The sequence below is a fragment of the Pieris napi genome, chromosome 17 (genome assembly GCF_905475465.1).
Source record: "Pieris napi chromosome 17, ilPieNapi1.2, whole genome shotgun sequence".
NCBI lineage: Eukaryota > Metazoa > Arthropoda > Insecta > Lepidoptera > Pieridae > Pieris > Pieris napi.
The window spans coordinates 6602196-6623527 of NC_062250.1; the positions used below are offsets into that span (position 1 = coordinate 6602196).

Here is a 21332-nt window from a genome sequence, read left to right on the forward strand (position 1 = left end):
ACGCTGTCAATGTAAACATCATAATATTTTGATATGGAGTCAATATTTCTGTAATAAATCATCTACTGAAATTTGATCAACATGTACTTACCACATATTAAATATATATGATTAACCTAAATATGTAACCCAAAAATATTAGAAAATAATTTAAACATTCACCGAAACAGTCTTCCTGCTTACTTGGTAAGAATTATCGCAGTAAAATTTGCCTATGATCTAGAGGAGTTATAGAAAAATCTACGAGAAAATGGACATCATTGTTATGAAATAATGTGCGGAAAGAGAACCTGCGTGGCAGATATGCGAACTAATATAATTGTTATGTTTACTTTTTTCAAGTTGATTTAAGTATTATTGATAACTAACTATAATGACGTAACATATTTGGCAACATAACAAAGGTAATTCTTCAGCGACCTCAGACTGTTCTCTTAACGCACAAACTATCGAGTGACTATATTCATTCACGCAATCCTAATGTATGATGCAGCTCAAATTTTAGGAAAGTCAAACATAATAATGCTAAAGCATCAACATGATTACGCTACGCAATTGCTCTACCAATTACTATAAAGTCTGAACGTATGGCCGTACTAGTGTACCTATTGGTAATATTTATATTTTATTTATCTTATTGATATTTATTTTAGATTTTTTCCAAGGGCCTAACATGGGTATACCCGCTATTGGCATAGACCTCGGTACAACATTCTCCTGTGTAGGTGTATTTCAAAATGGTAAGGTAGAAATTATTGCAAATGAACAAGGAAATAGAGTTACCCCTTCATATGTCGCCTTTACTGAAACGGAGAGGTTTATTGGGGATGCAGCTAAAAACCAGGTTTATATCAAAGATTATTTGTTCTATATTTATTGTATCATAGGCGTCTAATCAGGATTTAATAATTTCGTACGTTTTCTGAAACAGATAGCTATGAATCCTAAGAACACAGTATTCGACGCAAAACGTCTTATCGGACGTAGGTTTGATGATGCAAAAGTACAACAGGACCTTAAGCATTGGCCATTTGAAGTAATCTCTGATGGCGGAAAGCCTAAGATTGTTGTCGAGTACAAAGGGCAGAAGAAAAAGTTTTCTCCAGAGGAAATATCTTCTATGGTTTTGACAAAAATGAAAGAAACAGCAGAAACTTACCTAGGCGGTACAGTACAAAATGCTGTCGTAACAGTCCCCGCTTACTTTAATGACTCTCAACGACAAGCTACGAAAGATGCTGGGACGATTGCTGCTATAAATGTACTAAGAATAATTAATGAACCAACGGCAGCTGCATTAGCATATGGTCTAGATAAAAATCTTAGTGGAGAAAAAAATGTACTTATATTTGATCTTGGTGGAGGAACATTCGATGTTTCGATACTGCAAATATCTGAAGGCTCCCTATTTGAAGTTCAATCGACAGCGGGTGATACTCATTTAGGCGGCGAGGATTTTGATAACAGGCTGGTTGATCATTTTAGTACAGAGTTTGAAAGAAAATTTAAGAAAAATTTAAAGGAAAATCCAAAAGCCTTAAGACGATTAAGAACAGCATGCGAAAGAGCGAAAAGAACACTATCATCAAGCACTGAAGCCAACCTAGAAGTCGATGCATTGCATGATGGGATAGATTTTTATTCTAAATTAAGTAGAGCTCGCTTTGAAGAGCTTTGTTCAGATTTATTTAAACAAACATTGGTACCAGTTGAGCGTGCTTTAAAAGATGCAAATCTTCATACAAGAGAAATACATGACGTCGTTATGGTTGGAGGTTCTACACGAATACCAAAGATACAAAGGCTTTTACAAGTAATAATTCTAAACAGCTTAAAACAATTCATTCAACTTCTATCTCAAATTATTCACAATATGTTTTTTATTAGGATTTTTTCGGAGGCAAATCTCTAAATCTATCAATCAATCCCGATGAGGCTGTGGCATATGGTGCGGCGGTTCAAGCAGCAATTCTGACCGGTTCAAAAGACGAACGGCTACAAGATGTTTTACTGGTAGATGTGACACCATTGTCCTTAGGTATAGAAACAGCTGGAGGAATAATGACTAAACTGGTTGAAAGGAATACGAGAATCCCTATTGCACAGAAAAAGGTTTTTTCAACTTACGCTGATAACCAACCGGCCGTAACAATACAGGTAAACTGAAGAGCGATGAATTGATTTTCAATTTTTTTTACCACTTTAATAAAATTTTAAAGTAACATATTTTAAGGTATATGAAGGAGAACGTGTGATGACTCGAGATAACAACTTACTTGGAACATTCAATCTCGCTGGAATACCTCCAGCACCAAGAGGAGTTCCGCAAATAGAAGTAGGTTGCTTTAATATATTAGACAATTTCGTTTCAGTTCAAGTGTTTTATAATAATGAAAATCCTTAGGTAACATTTGATCTTGATGCAAATGGAATCTTGAATGTCAGCGCAGAAGATAAGAGTACTGGAAGATCAGAGCGCATCACTATTTCTAACGATAAAGGGCGTTTGAACAAAGTTGAGATAGATAAAATGCTTCATGATGCTGAGCGGTTTAAAGCTGACGATGATGCTATAAGGGAACGTGTTGAAATCCGTAATCAGTTAGAGAGTTACTTATTTGGTTGTAAAGCGGTAAGTATAAAAGTACAACATGACATTGACAGGATTCTTAGAAGCCGACATTCATTAAATTATTTAATTAAAAGTATTAATGGCATCTACTTCAAACTCATCGGCATAATTTAGGCTTATACTTACATGCTACTTACTAATAATTAATAAGATACAATTTTGGTATAAAAAAGTAATAATCAAAAATTATGGTCATTAGATCCGTTGTTGGCTCCCAAAACTATTTAGTCAAACAGATATCACTAAAATACTGCATCTCTGATTACAGGCAGTAGAAAATGCCGGAAATCGTCTTACGGAAAGTGAAAAGAACGAAGTAATTACAGAATGTGCAAATCAACTTAAATGGATGGACTCTCATCCCGATGCTTCAACATCAGAACTGCAAGAACAGTTGAAGGCGGTGCAAGCAGTCTGTCAATCAGCTATGATGAAACTTCACAATATCGCTGGTGGACCCAGCTGTGCTCGTTCAGCTCGCTCTGGTGGTCCAAGGGTAGAAGAATTGGACTAGATAACAAAGTCAAAAGTTTTCAAAAAAAATCTTATTAATATTTGTAATTTAAAAAATAGTACTGTTATTTCATAACTAGTTCATAAATGAGTGAATTGGAGATTAATAGAAGCCGGTATTCAGTAATTGTTGTCATTTTAATTTAGACTTAAAATTGTCTTATTCAAACTCAAACTCAAAATATATTTATTCATGTAGGTAAACAAGTACACATATGAATCGTCAAAAAGAAGTTAAATTAATTGTAAATTTACATTTACTACCAGTTCGCAAGTCAAGGGCGTAGAGCGGGTAAGAAGAACTGGCAAAAAACTTTCCGCCACTCTTTTTAATCGTCAAGTATATTTTATTGATATTGATTATTGTAATAATTTTCAATTTAAGCTGACAAGATTTTATAGACAGGTTTACTTACAATTGGGAACTATGCTGCTATAAGCTCAATAAAATACGATTTCTAATTGTTTTTTTTTACTAAAAAAAGATATAAGCCATAAAAAAACATTTAATCCAAAAATATAACAATAATAATGGTAATCACTCTCTGTACCCTAGTACATAATAATTTAATAACTTAAGAAAATACAATGAAGTATTAATAAAAAATTATCTAATATAAAAGTAAAAAACCTAAATAGAACCCACTTAAAATGTCATCTTCAACCATTTCTTACATCTATATTAATTTGTTCTAAAATGGTCGCATCTGAAATACTGGTAAAAAAATTAAACCATAGTTAATCTTCTAGCGTAAACTTTTCTTAGATCAAATGTCTTTGTAGAAGTCTTAAAACTGGGCCCCAAGTTTGCTTTTTTTAGTTTATATTTAAATGTATTTCAACTCCACCTGGAAGGTTACCTTTACTAGTAATGGTAAATAATACTCAAGGGAGCTTTTGGAAACAAAACTTCAATTTTCTTATATTTTAAGTTACAAATTACTAAATTTTTTCTCTCATTTAACCGATATAATAACAGAATTTATTGGTTCACAGTTTTCACCATTTTTGTTAGTAATATCACTATCTATTAATACCATAGGGCAAGTTTGTTTTCGAAATAATGAACCCGCTCGTTTCCTGGGAGGTGAGAATCTTAAGACGAAACAATTATGCATCCGTTCGACTGTGATTTGACCAATACTTGACGACTCATTGGTCTAGTGGTTAGTACTGCGAATCGATGGGTCCCGGGTTCGATCCCCGGCTGAGACGAACATCGATGTGATGAACATTTGGTGTTGTGCTTAGGTCTTGGGTGTTTAAATATGTATTATATGTCTATCTATCTATAATATGTATGTATATCCGTTACCTAGTACCCATAACACAAGCTTCACCAGCTTAGCATGGGACTCGGTCAATTGGTGTGAATTGTCTTTAAAAAAAAAAATACGCGACATGATGCGTCATATTAGCGAACGCAATCGTTTGGTATTCTATTTCTTGATATTGATATTCTTGATATCATTATCAAGAAATACAAGATAACATGATTGATATTCTTTCAGTTTATCATTTCGTTTTACATTCTCACTCCCAGGGAGTAGTTTAACATATATTAAATAAAGTTTCGTTTAAGTAACATTTGCATGCCGCATCTTACTTATTATGTTTTAAGCAGAATTATAAAATGCGCAGTTTGAATTAATAAATAGTACTTAGCCTTCAAAATAGAATGTTAAAATAGTCTTTAATAGCAGATTCTGAGCCCAGTTGTTTTTTTCAGAATTCCGAAAATCTTTCCTATTTTCAGAAACTAAATAATATAATGGCCTGTATAAATATAATTCAATGTGGTACTGAAAGATATTATTTAAACCGCAAGACAAAATAATTGTATTCAAAGTAATTGTTAGAGTTTAATCTAATTTTCACATAAAATAATGTAATAGGAAATAAGTCGAAATAAAACTTACTACATAAAATTAAATCTGTAACAAGCGATTATAGGTACTTTGATATTAAAGTTTTTAATAGGCATATCCGATCGGAATCTTTTTCGGAATTTTGAATACTATCACGGGTTATACTAACCAATTCCCATATTAATAACACCATAAATTACAATAAAATCTAAATGCAAAATCTTAAAACTACCTCGCCCCGACTATCACAATTTCCTATTTAACTTCATAAATTTTGAGATTGTTTTTTCTGTTATAACAATTTTGTGGCATTGGCCATAATTGGTCAAATGCGTCCTTTGCCACGCTTGCATTCCAAACTTGTATATTATTAAATAATTATTTCAATAGTTTAAGTAAATTTCAATATTTCTATATTGGTAACAATACAAGTGAAAACAAATATCTTTGTTTACATTTGCTAAGCAAAACAAACAGGTCTTAAAACTGTCAGATTTTTTGAATTCATTTGACAATCCATTTCTGTTTAGAAAATCGTGACTGATTCGTATAATTTTAAGTTTACTTGTCAAAACTATAGAAATGTATGTTTTATTGGACTATTCTTTGATTTTTCAATACATTGAAACCCGTAATGTGATGCTCATTATAACACTCAATTCACAAGTTATCACGCTACCTTCATCTTATTCTTTACATGCCACCGCCATGCGCTAATATTTTCTGGATAAAAGCACCTTGGATTTCATCCGCTCTGAAAAATAAGTCAAGTCAATAATCATTTATTCATGGCAACACAATGTACACTTATGAACGTCAAAAAAGAAATAAACATTAAATGCTTCTAACTTTACATTTACTGCCAGTTCTCAAATCAAGAGCGTAGAACGGAAATGAAGAACTGGCAATAAACTCTCCGCCACTCTTTTTTATCGCCAAGTTTTTTTTGTTTTACACAACATTTGTAAGGAGCTGCCATAAGGAGAACCATTAAACCATGTTCCACATGACATCTTAAGTAGTCCAGATTAATGTTGAGTGACGTTCTAGAATACGGATCTGAGGCCTAAAACGCCCTAGAGACCCTCTCTACTACTACTCTACTCCTAGGTACCCTAGGTAGGTAAACCAAATTAGATTTTTAAGGAACACGTTATAAATGTCAAATAAACATTTGTAACTAGTTTACGCTTAGTTTAATAGGACCATTAACTCAAAGAGCTTTAGAATATTGTTTCTATCGTTCTCATGTAGTTTTACAAGTCAGTAAATGAAACAAAAAATTTCCCCCTTATTCATAAAAAATAATGAGTCTAATTGCACTGTTTTAGCTGAAGTATCCATTTCTCTTTTCATCACAGCGTCAACAACATTTAACAGAAAGAGACAAATAATTATTTATCAATTACACTTATTAATTTTTTATAAATACATAAATGTATTCTGGATTATGTATTAATTTTTTTTTATAAAAAATTGCAATATTTCAAAATACTCACTTATTAGAAGTAACTGTATGCATCAGATTGATGATGTATCGTGGACAGGCGTCTTCATGCATTACCCTGGCGTGGAAGAGTATACCCTGGCATATGCAGTAGACTAGTTCTACTAAAGGCCACTGCTCTGGTATGAGACCCTTTTGGTAGCCCCATGAACCTAGAATCTGAAATTATTAAAAATACAGAATTAAAACAAATTTCTCATAATAAAATGATTAGGAGTTCCAAGGTTCGATAGAGCGATTCGAGCGACCGAATCAAGAAATTCCGTAACGAAATAAACCTAACACACGATGACGTAATATAGGTGCTGCCAATACGCGTTAGAGCAGGACAGAACGCATACTGCGTCTCACATCGTTTTACCGTGATCGGATAGGCGTGTTAGTCTGAGTCTGGTAGTGTGGTAGATTGAATTAATATCAAAGAAAAATCTTGAATTAATATCAAAGAATAAAAATACTGCAAAAAATAAATATATTGCATAAGTTTATAAAATGCTATGCAATAGCTTTACCGCGGCAGTCCCCGCGTGCCACACACGTATTTTTTTTTCTCTGCAAATTATTTTTAAATTCATTTGGCCCTTAATTTTATATATATGTATTTGTATAAAATCTTTGATATATTATATTAAATCTATCTCCACTATAATTTATACATAAGGTGCCATAATACCTGTAGAGAAGACGTGAGAGGCGCGAGCGCTATAGGTAGCGAGGGCGAAGCCCTAAGTGCGGCGCCTGCCAGGAAGCCCGCTGGTACTGCGTGTAACGCGCTGTCTCGGCCCGTTGAGCGGCATAACAGACATACTATCAGCTGAAATATAGAATAATCATTTAACTTTTAAACAGCCATGTTTATAAGTTGAATAAATTAGTGGAAATCCAATTTTCTTGTTCTATAAATTAGAAACTTCAGTTAGTACGGTAAGAAGCGGCGAAGTAATATAATTATTTGCACGTCATTTCATTTATTAACACAAATACTTTTATTGTTTTAAAGTTTCAAAATAATAACTATAAGTACATATCCATAATCATAAAAATAATACACGACTGCGACCTCAAATCCCACGACGGGTCTCTTTCCGCACAAAGTAAATTAGGGAGCGTTCAAGTATTACGTAACGAATTTTGGGGGGGGTGGGGGGTGCCTTTTCTAAAACGTTACATATATATTTTTTAGTTTGAACCGTGATAAATAATAACTTACCCTATAAATTCCAATATAACCACCGAAGAAAACACCAAGTTTTAAATGCGACAGCTTTAAGGACTTTAGAGCTTTAGCCGGCGTCAATATTCTTGGAATGATGGTGCGAAGCATTGACATGGCACAGCCTACTCCGAACAGTTGCGCTGCACCCTGAAAATAATAATTAAAATTGTAATAACATATTTATATGTTCGCAGAGTGAATTCACAGTAGCTATATTGTGTATATTATATCCTTGTTATTGGGATAGTCTGTAAGTATGCATTTCTGTATAATAATAAAAATATATATACAACGAGTTGAGTTCTTCGAAAAATCGACTGTAGTACGAACCTTCTGTCGAATAGATAAATCTAATATAAAATTTTAAGGGAATACCTTAACAAAATATTGTGCGGAATTTTTAATTGCTTAAAAAATTGTGGGTCAAGTTACTATAAAAGTTAGCAGTATAGGATAATATAAAGATACTAAAATTACATTGTACTGAAATCTAAATTTACCTTCAACAACAGGAAATTCCTACGATTTCCTTATTGTTAAGTAACTTATGCTATTTCCAAGTACAATGGATTAACGAAATCAGTACTACGTTTTTTTGCAGACGATATTAATTGGAGGAAAAATGCTGTTCATTTAATTCATAAAATTTCGATAATAAATCACATTATTAAAGATTATATTCTATTACCTGTGTGTTATAAGAATATAATATAATATCAAAATATAATCATGTAACTTAATGTACTTTTAAACTTCAGAAAAGATAATTCTAAATTTATATTTACTGCCAGTGCATTAAAGGCGTAGAACAGAGAAGTACTGGCAATAAACTCCGTCAATAAATCATGGTTTTAATAGAGTTTGACTGGCTCTAAAAAAACTAATGAGGTAAAGTTGTTAACGTTCTGTAATGTAACATAATAGCGTGTTTATAATCATATATAAAAAGCAATTATTTTGTTCCTTCTTTAGCTTTCAGCACGAAAATTGACATTTTAAGTTAGAATATTTGAATCATTTATTTCGCCTTGTTTTCTCAGCATTATAGGGGAAAGCGCGGCGCATGGGGCAAAATCGGTCGGTAATAGTAGTCGAAGACCAGTAGGTCGATTAGGTACCGCTGGATCGACAGAGTGGAGGACCTGCTGCAGCTGAAAGCTAGAAATTGGCGGGAGTTGGCACAGGACAGGGAACGCTGGAAGTTTCACGTGGCGGAGGCCAAGACTTTTAGGGTCGCAGACCCAGCGGAGTGAGCGTGTGAGTCATTAATTTATTACACCGTCACGAGTGATTTGAGAGCGGAATCCGCTGTGAGAATTTGAAGAGTGAGTTACAGAATCGCAAGGCAGGTGTAATCAGTGAGGATTAAACGTAGATATGAAACGTGATAATTTTTCAATTATTCTTTCATAGTAATATGTCTTTAAAGTCCTCATAAACTGCTGTAATAGGCACAGACCTGCTTGTATAATATCTTAATAACATACCTTCAAAATATAGTTCACACATGGTCCCTTATGTGGACAGGCGTCACTCCTTCCTTTAATACCGTCTATTGGTTCGCCAACCTCTTTAGATACTCGTGGTGGAGTGAAAAACCTGAAAAATGTTTAACAAATATTTTGTAGGTAACATATAAACATATTATACCTTTTAGTAAATTAAATATCAATAAAAGTATCATTACAAGTAAATTTTCACTAGGGTTTAATAATTGTCTAAAGTATAGTACAAAAAAAAAGTTATCTATACGGTCGCTTGCGCAAGTACATTTCGTCCTCGGTCAAAAATTGTAATACTAGTCGGGACAGCATAAAAAGAGTAAAAGGAACTTTAAGAACTTTGAAAAAAAAAGTGCTGCCAAGAAATGGTAGTAATCATAGGCCCCCAATGTGGCAGAAAAATAGGACGATAGCAACAAAGAATATAATGCTAGAAGCAACTAATTACTCATTCACTAACAGACAATTATGGAGAAAACCAAAATCAATGAAATTAAGTTCTACAGATAAAGTATAAGAGGCCTTTAATCAAAAAAGGTTGGTAATATTAACAATAATATTGGCAAAGCAAGAACACGTGAGCAACTGTAAAAGAGAATAACATAATCCTTAAGCTGGTATTTTCTATTTATATATTTTTTCTAAATAGGCAATTATAAGGCAATAGAATTGGATAAACAATGGCTTTTTAAACAGAAACAATAATATATGGCGCCACATATGTACAATAAATTTTTAGACTGAATGTTAACTTACCAGAATAAAGGCGTCCTCTTTTTATTATCTCTGTCTAAACGCATAAGATAGAAGAAGAGAGAACTACCCAGCATGAATATAAGTGTCTCCCGGCTAGCTGAGCGCCGAAGCCAGCCTTTCATCTCTAGTGTGCGTATCCAGTATTCAAAAACCTGAAAATGCATTGACAAATCAGGATAAGTATGAAAATATTTCCATAACATGTAACAGGACCTTCTTAGAATTAGATTAAGCGCAATATTTCATTGGAGGCTCGTGTGTTCAAACTCCTGTAGGATCTAAGAAATCAAATGGGCGATGTGGATAAGAGGAAGTTCAAATGCGTAATCCGTTAGGTTATTTTACTATTCCAAGAACATATGGAGTCTTTAAGTAACAGTTATTGTTATTTCTACTCATATTTAATACATATATGATTATTTATAAACATTTTCTGGATCCTCTTAGTGACATACATTAAATATTTCTCATATTTTATCCTTTCCTGTAATAGTTGGTTTTACCATTTTAAGGAAACTTATAAGGACATACTATAAAACAAATTATGACTTATGACTAATAATTGGAGTATTTTATAGTAATTTAATACAGTTTAGTAATTTATATTAATAAAAAAATCAGCTAAAACAAATTAATTTAGACAATCATCATAATTGTTAAATTAGTATTTTATTATGTATGGATGTCAAAAATGCCAGGAATTTCAATTACTATACACTAAATGCCAATGAAAAAACAAATTGCTATCATACTCAATCTTATTTTTGCCAGAACCATTATTTCTTCAAATAATAATAAGACAATTCATAAATAGTTTGTAATTGATCTATTTTATTTTAGTTAGCTTTTATTTTGTAATAAATTAAAAGATATGAAATCAAAAAAAGTTATTAACAATCTTATCATCAAAAGTCAAAACACTATCACTTGCTAATCTATATATATAAAAATGAAACCCGTTTTCCGTTGTCACGACATCACATGAAAACGGCTCGACCGATTTGTCTGATTTTTTTTTGTTGTGTTTGTAATTGTAATTCTTATAAAAGAAAAAAAGAAAAACTTTGCGCGGAAAATTAGAAAATTCAAGAATACTTAACCACCATACAATTCGAACTTTTTGGTGTAACCTTATGGCATTTGACATAACACAACATTGACAGAATGCGTGCTGCAAATATCGTCAGAGGATGTAAGAAAAATGAATATCGTTCAAAATAAATGCTTCGATCGGAGTTATTATATTGATAATATAATAATATGCGAGCCAGAAAAACAAACAAAGAATGTTGTATAACATAAAGCATTAGAATAATAAACACTTTGTTTCTGAAATATTTTTTAATTCATTATACCAATTTGAAATCAATACTCATAGTTCAGACAGGACGTCTGTCGGGTCCGCTAGTTAAATATAATTTTAAAAAATGTTACCTAACTGTTGTCTGTCACATGGCTTTTTTAATATGATTAACAAATTAAAACTCACCAGATTGACAAAAAGATTTGCAACCATAACCCTTCTGTATGGTGGTTCAAAATAGACTGCAGCTCCACTTATGGTACATGGTAGGAGAACTGTTGTGTAGTATGTAAATTGACTGAAGAAGAGTTTCCTACAATACAAAAAAGTATTTTTACTACAACTTAATCCCATATATTATCTTAGAAAATTAAACAAAAAGTAATAAAATGTCTAGAATAAAATATTTACAAGGTAAACTTTAACATCAGTTATGGTACATGTTTTAGCATCTTTTCTAAGTATCAATTATTCAAATATATGCAATTGAGCACAAGACATAGAACTTATGCAAGATAGTTACCTAAATATACAATTTAAAGTTACAAATGAACTACCAACAGTAAGACCAAAAATTCCAGATTTTAAATAAAGCTTAAATTGCTCCAATATATCCTCTTTACTTAATTTCTTTCCCCTCATAAGTATTTGAATCTGAAACAAAGAAAGGAATTTATGAAATTTTCTCTACAGCACAGTGAGTCTGAGCAAAGCAATAGTTATTTCAGAATATTTATAATAATTCATATATTTATTCAGAAAGCAGATCACTTCTATAGTTTATAGTCAAATCTATTAACTACCACATAAATGTGCCTGCTTCATATTAAAGCAAAATTACGTACTTAAATATATTTCATCCATGAAACATACTATTAACATTAAATCACATAGACATTTCTAAGAGTATCTATTACATTTATTACAATAAACTGATTATGTTTATCTGTTTACAATTAAGTTATGATATAATAACTGACAAGCCCTGTTTCCCCTGATAGGTGATACATATATTATACCTAAAGAAGTAGAATGGTTATGGATGAAATTTAAAGCTATTACTTACAATGTACACCATAGCATAAAACTTATAACTGCCCTTTATACAACTCATTAACATAGAGGAAGTTGCATTGGAGCAAGTCCGTGTCCAGGGATGAATCAAAGTGTGACAATCGGAATCACTGCATGATTTTTCAAACCAGAATTTACTTGCTTCAACCATTTTCTCAGTTAATATTTTGAATAGAAGTAAAAACTTAGAAACACTGTTATTCAACTAAGAACAAACATCGAAGTTCTCGTTCGTGGGAATTTCATTTATTAATTAAGTAGCAAACTAGCCGCCTATCTTCGTTAATAATCAGTATTTTACTGGATGTGAATTTAAAGACAGACATAAAGTATGAACTGTTCCAGTTTGCCTCCGGAAGATAAGAATTACTAAGGAAAATTAGTTCCAAACGTTAATGATACTAATTTATTCAAAATTTACTTTAATTTATCTTCTACCTATTTATATTTTTAAAATGTTTAAAACAGATAATGAATTGAAAAAACAAAAGCTTAATTTACAAGTAATAAGGTCAACAATATCTACACTCTAAACTCTAAAGTTGTTTTGACTATCTGAATACTCTATAGGGCTGTGATGCCAACTCTTCCAAAATGTTCCCCCTAAGACCAATTTCAAATACCCCGAAATACCGACTAAACACCAAAATGTTTTATTGTACACTCGTTTTCAAACGTAATTTCAAATATTAATGATAAAATTAATTAAAATAGTATAAAATTGCTGTTGTGGTTATTCTGGTGCATTTCAAACCTAATATTATGTACCTATAAATGATTTTATTTCTTTTAATTTAGTATTCTTGCTTTTTCCTAATTTTTTTGAAGTTATACTTCTTTAGGCGCGTTATGAAAAATAGCTGAGAGTGAAATTTTACGATGCGCGCGCACCGTTACACAAAATTAACAGAATGAAGTTGCCCACGGAAGATTCTACGGCATTGGATATAATTTAAAAACAACATTCGAATAATAATAGAATTTATTACACTTAATGTAAGAGAATAATAATAAATATTTATTTATTTAATTTTTCAAATGTAAACTGAACTTTATTGAATATACTTAATGACTCCTTTTCCAGTCTTTGATTATTTAATTGTAATTAATTATTTGCTTGCAATCGAAAACTATTTTTAATAATGCCAAAGAAGTATAACTTCTTACGCGCGTACATAAGTACACACACACTTTTTTGTTCTTACATTTTTAATGTTGTTTGTACTTTTCTAATCGTTAAGCGATTATTTCAATCTTGGGGTAAGAATTATAACCGTGCTATAATTTTATATTGAGGTTCGAAGTTTAATTAAATTAGTAAGTAAATTGTATAGAATAGTGTGTTTAAAATAAAAGTTCTTGAAAAGAAATACCCCTAAAAAACCCTGGACATCTTAATTTCCCTTAAATTTGGGGGGGGGAAACCCCTTATATTTGTCACTAGGACCGTGTTGATACGATCCGGTTGAATTGAGGCTCTGAATCGAATACATGTGAACTGACCGGTAGATCGAACTAATAAGACGAAAAATATCTCAAATAATTTTTCCATAATATCGGTTCGTGGTCCTAAGTTTTTGGTTTCGGCGGATTAAGAAATAGTTAAAGATAATGCTCCTTTGATCTATAGACAAAAATTTTAATCTGAAATTCTAATCCGGTCGGTTAAGAAAGATTACATTTTTTCGATTAAAACAACAAAATCTTCCTATAAATTTTATATGTCACGATACATCACGATACAACACTATTCTGAGAATATATATGATAGTTCCATGATAATGACTAATCGAATTTAGGATTTCGTTTGATAGATCACTATGAATTTTGGACTTAAATTTAAAAAAAAGCAAATAAAGTGAGATATAGACGCTAATTGATTGAATTGATAACCCTAGTTATAAATTACGAACAACTTGAAGTGGTGTTTTAAGACTAAGTCAATACTAATAACTGAATACTAATCTAACATATTAGCAATTCGAAAGTCAATTTAATTGGTTTTATTCTATCGAATAATAATTATTTACTTTAAAACTCTCACACGTTAACTCACATAGGTATTCAGTTAAGACTTATTGTGCGTTTTCCAATTACAGAGCATAATGCGACTTAGTGCCGCACAATGCCGCATAATGCTGAAGCTTAATTGGAACGTGAATTAATTTTCAAATGCATCAGCAGAGAGCGCTAAGTCAGTGTTGAAAAAAAAATGTTCTGAATAGAGTTAGCAACCTCATTAATGTATAAATAATGTGATTAACAATAATAATTGGTTGAAAACTTTTTACGCTTATTTTAATAATCAAATTATTTCATTAACATTTTTTTACCGAAATAACCTTTAAAGAATATAAGGTTTTAACAAGCTATATTAACAGTAAAATATTTAGTTTCATGTAAGAAGTTTACATCATTTACGTTTTGAGTAATTTTTTTTAAATGATTTCTAAAAAAATTATATACTTTTACATCCTCCTGTAAAATAAATTTGTTTACAGATCCGAATTTAAAAATAAAATTGTATTCATATTTTAAACTAGCTGACCCGGCTAACTTCGTTCCGCCTTAATAATAATATCGTTGTTACTTTAGTTAAACTTATTTTAGGATTTCATTAAGGTGATAACTTTTTTTGCAAATAGAGAAATGTTTTATTGCTTGCCATTGCAAAAGAAGAATGGCAGTTTTACACATTAGGCCTCTTCTCTCTATCGCCAATATTGCGATACTGCATGTTAAAGCACTTTCTGCTTTACAACATTTTTTGATGAGGTAACACATGCTTTCGATCAAGATCAAAGACTGGTTATGCATCTCCTCATTTACCTAAGTTCGGAATTTCTTGAAGTGACACGAATTCGACGCGATTGCGTAGTTTTGTCAACAAATGTCACCACATGCCGTGTGCATTCGTAAAATTAATTAATTAATTTATTGTTATTCGATAACTTATCCGATATTTTATTACTTATTCTGCTATTCGGAGTGGAGAAAAATCCATCAAAAAAGACATAACTAACATTTATAGCATAGCAGTTTGAAATAACTTTAATTATTTTCAAAATCTACGACGAAACAAATTTTTCAACAATAAATAATATTTACTAACGAAAATTTCGATAAATGCCAACCTAAAGAAAAACACTGGTCAATTTTCTGTCACTGTGTTGGTATTTATTGCGAGAAGCACGCGAGAGCATTAGTTTTGAGAGTGCTCAATTGTGCGAAGCGTTGCTGTAGTTGGAACATTCTACGTTGAGCATTATGCCGCATAATGCGCTCTAGTACTGTAATTGGAAAACGCACATTAAATACAATGGTAAAGAAAGCTCGAAATAGCAATAGTTTTGTTTATTATTTACTCTCCCCTTCTAATTTAAAATGAATACCTAAATATAATAATATACTATAAAATTTAAGCTATAATAAAGTCTATTTAATGAGTGTTGCTATCGTTCAATAATAATTTACATTAAAAGTCTCACACGTTAACTCATAAAGTCATAATGCTAGGATTCAGTTAAGACAGTTTATTAAGGTGGGAACTGACCAACGTTACGAGGTGTAATGTAACATGTAATGTAATGTTACACAGCGAGCATTCGTGCAGTAAGTACATCGAGTTACGGGGAAACCAGCGAGCAACGAGCCGCTTGTTGCCCGTTTTCAGTGCTCCACCCGGCTGTCGGTTTTTTGGCGAATCCTTTTACTGTCACGCGGTTCAGTAATTACGCGTCGCACGTCGCGAGTGATCATGATTATGATTTTCTATAAAATGTGTCTTTTTTAAGTACTTTTGGTCCAATTAAATTCAACAGTTCTTCAAAATCGAGACCTGCGTACAAAGTTTTTATACTGTCCAGTAATCATTTGGTTTTTAATATTGCAATCAATAACAAACCACCTCATACGCCTGTGTTTTTAAATAAATTTTATGTCCAGTAACATTTTTTCTTCTTCTTAATTTGGATGAAACAATAATTAAATAGAATGAAAGATATCAACATTATCACTATCACATCTCGTGAACAGTGTCGGCGAAAGTGGAGCACAGAGTTTTGACGAGCATGTTACGCTGATTTTAGAACACAGCGTAACATGCTCGATGCGTAACACGCTCGATGCAGTGCTACATTACACCTCGTAACTTTGGTCAGTTCCCACCTTTAAATATAAAGCTGTAATTGTCTGTGATTATTTTAGATCGATCTTTGGATTGGAATAATTGTATTAGGTATTGAGGTCCAATCCTCGATTATGAATCACAAAATCGAATCAAGTTTAAAAACATCCCTAGTTTACTGACAATGACAGACCTCAAAATGTTAGGTTGTTGTCAGTGTCAAAATATAAGCGAATAGAAATGTCATATTTCTAATACAAAAATATGTTACAGATTATACGCATTGTTGCATTATACACTTGACTGTTACAGGTGCCATTTATGTTTTATCTGCAACAAAACGGGATAGAAATAGTTTGATAATTTATAAAAATATTCGCAAACTCCATTAATTTAATATTTAAAAAATAACAATATAGACTCTTAAAACAACCAAAATAAGTTATAGACAAAACCACCTTCACTTCAAGAAATTTATCACAGTAAAAATTTAATTAATAATAATATGTATAAACAAAATAAATAAATCTATAAAATCTAAATATCTATAAAATAAATAAATACATAAACAGGTATTCGCACCTCAAACATTTATAATACGTACTTTGGAAAACATTCAATCATTACCCATCCTTCAGATGCAAAAACCTTGAAATGATGGGTGAAAATGCTCCTTTCCCGCATTTTTCCCAGGAAATTTTAGTTATATAATTTACATTTTTATGCAATATCTTACATATAAAAAATGCTTCTTAACGTAACCTACATTCACTAACCCTAGTTAACTGTTAGCGAGGATGGCAAAAACTTCGTCATGATCGTAGAACAGTCGGATTTGAAAAAAATCCAAAATCCACTTTTTATCATATTTGGATACTACATTGACTAATTAATATTAAAGCTACATTTAAAAAAAAAATCCATGTGTTTTATATTTCAAATTAACAGTATAGGTAGTGGCGGATTTGATAATGTTATTATTTTTATTTTGTTTTAAAACGAACCCTTTTTTTAGCTTGTATGCCAATTTTAATAATAACAAAATATGAATAGTTATGACAAAAACTAACATGATTATATTATTTTGAAATGGCTGCCCTGTAAAGTTTACTATTTGTCAGATCCGTCACTATTCTACGACTAGGTATGACGACTTATTTAAAATTTTGAATCTTTGATTAATACATACCAAAGGTAAAGCATGAATGGGTGCCCAAAATATAAGGCTCCCTTTAAAGCAATTTTCAATCATTAAAAGAAACGCACGGTAACAGCTGTCTGTATGCGGATGAATTAACTGCATACAAGTTAATTTCTTCAATTCCGGTAGTTCATCTACAATAAGCTTACTAATTTCCACCATTTTAATAATAAAGTAAAATCAGCACTGACGTAAATTATGCCTACGTTAACTAATCGAACTAAATATCCAAATGAACTCGTACACAAGTACGAGTTCATACACGTATGAGTTCAAAGGGTGACTTGACCAAGACAATGGTTGAATTTACATAATAAAATTTTAAGGAAGCAAATTTTTGACGCGAGGTCAATAGGACATAATTTATTTAAAAAATCATTTATTCCGATCTAAATTTAATATTTCACAACTAGCGCTTTTCTAGGCATTCAAAATGGATCTAACGATCGACAAACTAAGTACCAATTAACTTAGTGAACACCTTTTACCGACGGTCTTTGTGATGTTGGTATATGCCTGCTTTCGTGATAATACCTACTGTAGGATATCTCATATCTGCCTACCGGATCATTCATCAAATTAGTTATGAGAGAGTTCGAACGCATGACTCTAGATTAACAATGCATTTCGAACGATGGAAATCCTAAAGCAAACTTTTAATTTGACTAAATATCTAAGTGGTGTCTAGAAAGTCAATGATTTAGAATATCCAAGTTTATGAGTGTCAGCTTAATTGACCAACTGTTAAAAGTTCTTAAATTCAGGTAAATATTTTTGATCTAATTAAAAATATTTATTCATATTAAAACCGGTAAAATATTTTGTATGTACTTTATTAAATATATTTTTAATAAAGTAAATCTCGCTAGTCTAGCTATGTAATATTCAAAAATTACCTAAATAAAAATAAATATAAATGACAAACAGGCATTAAAGACAGAAAAATCCTAAATTTATATAACAATAGATCATAACTTAAATTTGCATAAGTTTGGCACACTCATGGTATTCTTATTTATTACCATTCGCTAATCTGTGAACAACACTTGTCTATGCTTGCGACCTAAAACTACTAAGGAAAGGTTCTAGAATACGCCGCTAGTGTCGATTGTCGCTGTAGTCGGTAAATGGACGTTTGATGTCGTGTATGTCAAGATTGTGCTATTGTGTGTTTACAGTGATTTATTGCTTGTATATTTAATCCGAGTTGGAGGAAACACTTTTAAGGAGTAGATGAAGGTATATTTTATCTAATAAAACATTTCAATTTTATATACTAATGGGGCATCTGTGTCTTGTGATTTGGCGCTTCGACCGTCAATTGTGCGTCGAGTCGACCCATCTCTTTCATGTCAGCTGTATACAAAGATCATACGCATTTACTAATTTAATACTCAAATAATGAATTAAACGAGCACTTTTTCTTATAAGAATGGCTCTTAAAAATACATAAATCACATGAGCTTAATCAATTCTGTTAAAACTCTAGGTATACCTCCAGATTGACGGAGGTTATGGAACACAGTTTTACATATTTCTCAAGCGAAGATAATCCTTTATCAAATGAAATATATTTGCCTCTCCTCATGACCCCTTGGCATGCTTATAAGGTATTATCGTAAACGAAATGGTAAACAAATTTCTTATAGTTGCAATGGTCTTAAGACAATTAAGTATTATTGTTTGAGTATCTTATTGTAATGATATATATTAGAATTAAACTTATCTATATATCTTAGATAATTATAGATTGAGGTCCATATATATAAATCTTTGCTTGTATGTACTTATGTAAATCTGTATTTAAATTACATATTGTATTAATACAGCACTTCTTTTTTCTTAGTTTAAATATTCTCATAAAAGAAATAGTAAATAAAAAGTATTTATTTTATATCCATCAATTCTGTGATAATATAATAAGTTAATATGATATTTTAAGATAATAATGATAAATAAAACATTACTATCAAGGAAATTGTGTACTTCCTATTTGATCAGAGATTTGTTGGTATTTGTTGATAAATTACTTACATAGTATATCCTGGTTTATTCTGCTCTGATCCTCTATGAATAATAAAAAACGTAATATAATAAAGTAAATTCTTCTAATATATGTGTTACATGTTATTTGTGTTTCCTAAAATACCTTATTGCTTTTAGAGTATCTTTAACTTAAAGTTTTAGGAAACTTATGTTCCACTTGAATTTGTTCACACATTGTTTTATTTGGAGAAATAAGGCGACTCTGATTAAACCTATATTATAATTATTCAGAATTATTATATTATTACTGTATCTTATGTTGTATGGGCCAACATTTTTAGTCTTTTGCCATATATGGTTGTAATAAATGATAATGTTACTTAAGTTATTGTGTATATAAATAATAAGCCCCAGGCAAATGAGAAGTCATAACATTTGATATACTTAAAAAAATCAAAGCCAAAGCCAGTATAATTTATAGTATAAATGTGTGTTTAGTTTCAATTAAAAGAAACTCAAATAAATCATTGTTGTCTTTATCCACATACTTCTATACCTATATAATCTCCATGTTAAAGTAAAAAGTTTAACAATATATATATAAGTTATTGATTATTAGCAAGGTAAATCTTGAAACTCCTACATTTAGTTTCAAGCAGTGCAGTTTTCTTGAAGTCCAGATTATTTTGAAACCAAACAAAAAAGGACATTTTAAAATTTACAGTCTATCAGCCTTCAGTCCTTAACAATTTAAAAAAAATGTTAGACTAGGATGTGCTCGGCCATTGAGGTGGTGCCTATTGCCAATTGTAATTCAGAAGAAACTTTAACCCTATAATTTTTAACATCGCATAGTTACTTTATAAGTAGGTGTACTTGCATGTAGAAACTGAATAAATTGGATTATTCATTGCATAATCACTATATTTATAGTTTCTATCAACTATTTCATCATGGTAATTATCAAGGATTTGTTAATGTCTCCTAGGTTGCAACAACATATTTAACCTTATTAATATTATTAAATATAAAGCTAATTTTGGTTTAATAAAAATAAATATATCTATCCCTAAGATTCATTTTTATCTTGCATATAAGCTTGAGTGAAGATAGCTTCTGTCTATATAATTTTAAGGGCCACTTAGTTGGTGTATTGTTGACTTTATCTTTATACCCAGATCTTTTACATATTTGACAAAATATACCTACACTGTTATTGATAACAAAAAAATTATAAAAACAAATATTTGAATAATTTACATATTAAACAACACACATAATTTGTTTTGTATAGGACAAAAACATAATGCTATGTGACTGTGGTTTATTTATTCATTAATTATAATTATTTGGCATGGTATTATGAGAACACTGGTGAAGCAATATCACCACTTTTGAGTGTTGAATGGATTAGAAATTGTCCCACTTTAACTCAAATGATTATTTCAGTTACGAAAGTGCGCGCATCGTTTACTGTTCACCTTGCGAATTTAAATTTATCTTAGAGGACTTATGGTAATGGCAATATAAACACAAATAAAATGCGGGTTAATTGTATTTTTTTCAGTTGATAACAATGCGGATAATTCAAAATATTAAGAGCAATGTCAAATTCATCAATATGTTTATTAACAATTGTATTACATTT

General features: G+C 31.1%; 3 protein-coding genes across 5 annotated transcripts in view; 2 read left to right on the top strand and 1 right to left on the bottom strand.

Moving 5' to 3' along the window:
* Positions 1-7: 7 nt before the first annotated feature.
* On the top strand, positions 8-3272 carry LOC125057797 (heat shock protein 68-like). The gene is made up of 7 exons (XM_047661696.1): positions 8-186; positions 654-844; positions 932-1813; positions 1888-2157; positions 2234-2335; positions 2405-2632; positions 2901-3272. The coding sequence occupies exons 2-7, from the start codon at positions 674-676 to the stop codon at positions 3144-3146; spliced, it is 1899 nt and encodes a 632-aa protein (XP_047517652.1). The 5' UTR covers positions 8-186; positions 654-673; the 3' UTR covers positions 3147-3272.
* A 2042-nt stretch (positions 3273-5314) lies between these two features.
* On the bottom strand, positions 5315-17914 carry LOC125057973 (transmembrane protein 135-like). Of its 2 annotated transcripts, none has more exons than XM_047661954.1 (9): positions 17687-17914; positions 11821-11951; positions 11484-11610; positions 9995-10146; positions 9224-9335; positions 7731-7883; positions 7194-7334; positions 6513-6679; positions 5315-5767 (listed from the first exon to the last, which is right to left on the bottom strand). In XM_047661954.1, the coding sequence occupies exons 1-9, from the start codon at positions 17858-17860 to the stop codon at positions 5707-5709; spliced, it is 1218 nt and encodes a 405-aa protein (XP_047517910.1). In that variant the 5' UTR covers positions 17861-17914; the 3' UTR covers positions 5315-5706. The 2 variants fall into 2 exon arrangements, with proteins under 2 accessions (XP_047517910.1, XP_047517911.1); XM_047661955.1 differs by lacking the exon at positions 17687-17914 and adding an exon at positions 12364-12936.
* An 890-nt stretch (positions 17915-18804) lies between these two features.
* Positions 18805-21332, top strand: part of LOC125057968 (CCR4-NOT transcription complex subunit 6) — a 186742-nt gene continuing 184214 nt past the window's right edge. For both annotated transcript variants that reach the window (XM_047661943.1, XM_047661944.1), the window contains exon 1: positions 18805-18937. The gene's annotated coding sequence lies outside the window, so the exon portion shown is untranslated. The remainder of the gene's footprint in view (positions 18938-21332) is intronic.